The sequence below is a fragment of the Solanum pennellii genome, chromosome 2 (genome assembly GCF_001406875.1).
Source record: "Solanum pennellii chromosome 2, SPENNV200".
Taxonomy (NCBI): domain Eukaryota; kingdom Viridiplantae; phylum Streptophyta; class Magnoliopsida; order Solanales; family Solanaceae; genus Solanum; species Solanum pennellii.
In genome coordinates, this window is record NC_028638.1 from 3,886,370 (window position 1) to 3,890,895 (window position 4,526).

The window sequence follows — 4,526 nt, forward strand, 5'->3', positions numbered from 1 at the left end:
CAAGACAAACAAGAGGATGTAATGTGTTCAAAAGTAATAAGTTTGATGACTTACATGAATCAATCACAAAAAGGAAAAAGAGTTCATCCACATTTGGACAGCCTCTCACCTACAACTATAAATAGGAGGATTACATAATTGTTTGAGAAAGTCTTCAAGCATTGGAGAAAGCTACAACATCAAGTACAACAAAGGAAATAGAGCTCCTATTTGTTACCAATAATGATAATGAACAAAAATTAGCAAAGAAAAGAGAGCTCCTTGACTTGAGGGATCCAACCAAGATGACTAGCTAAGGAAAGGATCAATACATGTTATATATTTCAAGAGCTAAATGAGTTATATTTCAAGAGCTAAATTAGTTGGTTATGAACCGGTAAGATTTGCTTTGATATAAAATTAAAGGAATTAGACCTAAAGAACGCATCTAGGTTCATTATTGAGTAGGTATTAGTGGAATTACATATCAAATAGAATAAAGGGACAATTTCATGGATCTCCCCTCAAGTTTGCACTATCACATAAAATACCACGGAAATCTCCCTTATTTTAAATTTTTTTAACAATTCTTTTAATCTATTTATCTTTAATGTAAATAATTATATTTTGACTAATTTATCCTTTACTAATATGATAAATTCTTCTAATTAACTAACTTTATCAATATACCAACAGCTTCCAAATCATCATTATTCATTAGGTTAAAAACCGTATAATTTTTCTTCCATTGTTCACTAGCATTGCAATCATCCAATTGGGGATGATGCTTTATGTATTTTATTATATCTCCAACGAAGCCGTAAACGGCAATTGTTGTTTTGGGGTGTGTGCGCATGTCTTTGCTTTATGAAAACTGTACACAAGCAGCAGACATTTATATAAATTTTACTCTTAGAAGAACATGATTTTTCATTTCAACTATAGAGAAATCATGTGGATATTCATAAATGTTTATTTTAATAGAAAAGGGTAAAATTGTCAAAAAAAAATATTTATGTTAAAAATAAATACTAAGGGAGGTTTTTGTAAACCACGAAATTGCATATCAAATTGAATAAATGATACATCCAAATTATGTTGTGGACTGTAAAATGAAGTAGGAAGAATGAGCAAGGATTAAATTTGTTACTTATACAGATGGTAATATTAATACTAAAAGTAGGAACTGTTCATTGACATTTTTGGACTATATATCCAAAACTTTGAAATAGAAATTACTAGAAAATACTAGATAGGCCGATTGATACAATTATAGAAATTTGTATCAAATTCTTAAAAGTCTAATCAAACAAGCTAAACATGGACTCATCATCACTCTCTTCCTTCGCCTCTTGCTGAAATTAAAACTCAGGAATCAGAATTTTAACAATAATACAAGGGAAGGGGAAACGGATGGATTTATTGTACAACAAAAATGGTACTGAGACATATATACCTTTTTCTCGGCAGCAGCAGGTGCATCTTCAACAGCAGCAGGAGCAACAGCGGCAACAGCGCCAGTAGAAGCAGCAGATCCACCCGACCCGACGTTCATGATAAGCTCCTCCACATTTTTCTTCTCACAAAGCTTTGCAAAAAGGGTGGGCCAGTAGGATTCCACCTTCACATTCGCTGCTTTCACCAATGTAGCTATTGTCTCAGCCTAAATGGATCGGAGGGAAAAAACACAGATATTACAAAAGTAGAAAAGAAAAAGAGACTGGATCTAGTAAAATAAACAAAATTAATTTCGATTACAGTAACGGTAATGCCATCATCGTGAAGGATCAAGCAAGCATAAGTACAGGCAACTTCTCCGATGGAAGACATCTGAGAGCAAGATTTTCTGAAAACCCTAACTAGCAGAGAGAGGAAGTTTTGGGGTGAGTAATAGGGTTTTGTGAGAGTATTTATAACTAGGTTTCTTAGGGCCCAAGTTTCATTTCAATTTCGGTATTTCATTTATTCTTCAATTTCTTTACTTCCTTAACTATTTTTCTATCTATCTATATAGCATATTTCTTAATTAAAATTATTTAATTAAAGGTAAAAAGAATAATTTCGAATTATAATATAGTCTATTAAATAAAACTTTCTTTTAATGAGATTAAAAAAATGGAGGATAAGTTTTGAAGGTAGAAGGATGGCGATAGGCTAAAAATGGAAAGAAAGAGAAGAGGGAAATACTCGAAATATTACAGATAAATCAGAATAAATGGTAAACTCATCATATTAGTTATTATATCTTTAATAAGCGTATCAAGTCAAAAATAGATAAATAAATAGAGATATAGAGAGTATAAAATTATTATATGACTATCTTTTATATAACATTTGAAACCTATCAACCAAACATTGTATAAAATAAATACATAAATAATTTTATTCTATTAACAAATCAAACAATGTATAAAATATTTTTTTAAAAAAAACAATGTATAAAATTAATAAATGAATAATCAAGTTATTCATTCTTTGTCATTTTGTCTTTGTTGGTATTCCTATTAATCCATTCCAATGATGAGGTCTAACATTCTTAGAGGCATTACCCATTATTATAGGAGGAAATATATATTCCTTTTGTTAGAACAGAGGTACAAAAGTTATTTCTTCTAACTCCTTTGTTAGGCTAGGTTTTCTTTTAAATTTTTGTTACATTGTAACTCATATAACTCAGTTTTATATTAGCAGAGTTTGTTGAATTCTCAAAATACATTTATTTCTGGTGAAATGTTTTAAGGATAATATCCAACATGCCTCAAATTTTGGTGAGCTCCATAAAAGTGTTTGTAATGAAAAGTTTTCCATAACATTTCCAACCAAAAAAAAAAAAAGAAGAAAAAGAACACTTAAATTGGAACACAAAAATATAAAATATACTACGATTATTATTAAAAAGGTCGTGAGGACATTAGTAATTTGTAGACCAAAAAAAAAAAGAAGAAAAAGAACACTTAAATTGGAACACAAAAATATAAAATATACTACGATTATTATTAAAAAGGTCGTGAGGACATTAGTAATTTGTAGGTTACTATTTTCATAGTTTAAGCGAGGTAGAAGAGAAAATTCGTATATCAAAGGAACGCAGCAGTTTTGTATGTATTATATCATATATAAATTTCATCAGAATTGAAGTTTAAGAATATAAATTCTATGCCTCTAGTAAATCATCTGATCGAGAAATATTTAGACTTACCCAAGAATATGGGTGTGTTTGTGATTGATTTGGGTCAACTTTTCACTTAAAAAGGAAATCAAATTAATCAATTAGTCAATTTTATAAATGTTAGAAATAAAATAAATCAAGTACGTCTATTGATTTTATTTTTTTTGGTTTACCTTTTTCTCTATTTCAATTTATTTGTTTTACTTTTTTTTTAAATTTTGTTTCAAAATGAATATTTTTGGGGCAACTCTTCAATTCTAGTTTTTATGACATTTTTAAGAGCACATGATTGATGAATATTTAATACGGTCTCCATATATCTTTAATATGAGATCACAATATTTTTAAAAAAATATACTTTGTTTAATTTCATATTCAAAACCAATCAAACAAATTGAAATGGGAGGAGTAACAATATATTTCCAACTTCCAACATAAAACTACCAACACAGTTACTCTTTATAAGCTTGTTTGACATTGTTTTTTGGAGGCCAAAAAAAATCATTTTGAAAAAAATCAATAAGACATTTGGGAAACCAACAAAACTGTTTTTGAATGGAACCAGAATCAGTTTTTCTGTTAGTAGAAAGAAGCTAAAAGTTTCTGCTTATAAAAAAAAAAGCAGAAACAGAAAATTAATTTTTTCAAGAACAAAATATCCCTATTATATGTACATAATTATTAATATATCCGTTATATTTATTGATTTTGTGGTGGATTTAGTGTGTGAAATAATTTTAAATTTAACATGCTTCATATTTTTAATTTTATTTAAGTCATCATCTTAGTATTATATCGATATTTAATTTATTTTATTATTCATATATGTATAATTGTGATTGATAATTTGAATATGTACATTTTAATTTAATAAAAAGAAAAATTAAATTATGAATAATCTTACTATGTAAAGTGCATTGATAGTTTTTTTTTTTTTGTAATATGACTCTCAAAAGTACATTCTAATAAAGATTACCTAAACACAGTTTGCTTAGAGGTGTCAAAATGGGCTGACCCAATCCAATCCAACCCAACCTTAACGGGCTAGAGAGTTAAATGGGTTGGGGCATGCTGACCCTTTTAATTAAAGGGCCAATAAAATAGCGGCCCAACCCTACCCTAAGCGGGCCACGGGTCGGGACGGGTTGACCTTCAACCAAAAAATAAACAATATTACTCTCTTAGAAAGCGTATCGAATGTTGACGTGTATGAATACAACATCAATTCATATATGAATTCATTATAAATCACACACTTCGGTGAATACTTACAAAAATATATTTATGAATCACACACTTTGGTGAATACTTGCAAAAATACATAATAGTCAACCTAAGATTTAGCGGATAAATGTTGATCATTCCATCATTTCTCCCA

At 29.0% G+C, this 4,526-nt stretch overlaps 1 protein-coding gene across 1 annotated transcript; it reads right to left on the reverse strand.

Moving 5' to 3' along the window:
* Window positions 1-1,280: 1,280 nt before the first annotated feature.
* LOC107009732 (60S acidic ribosomal protein P1-like) lies at window positions 1,281-1,809 on the reverse strand. The gene is made up of 3 exons (XM_015209081.1): window positions 1,738-1,809; window positions 1,436-1,642; window positions 1,281-1,334 (listed from the first exon to the last, which is right to left on the reverse strand). The coding sequence occupies exons 1-3, from the start codon at window positions 1,807-1,809 to the stop codon at window positions 1,281-1,283; spliced, it is 333 nt and encodes a 110-aa protein (XP_015064567.1).
* Between the last annotated feature and the right edge of the window lie 2,717 nt (window positions 1,810-4,526).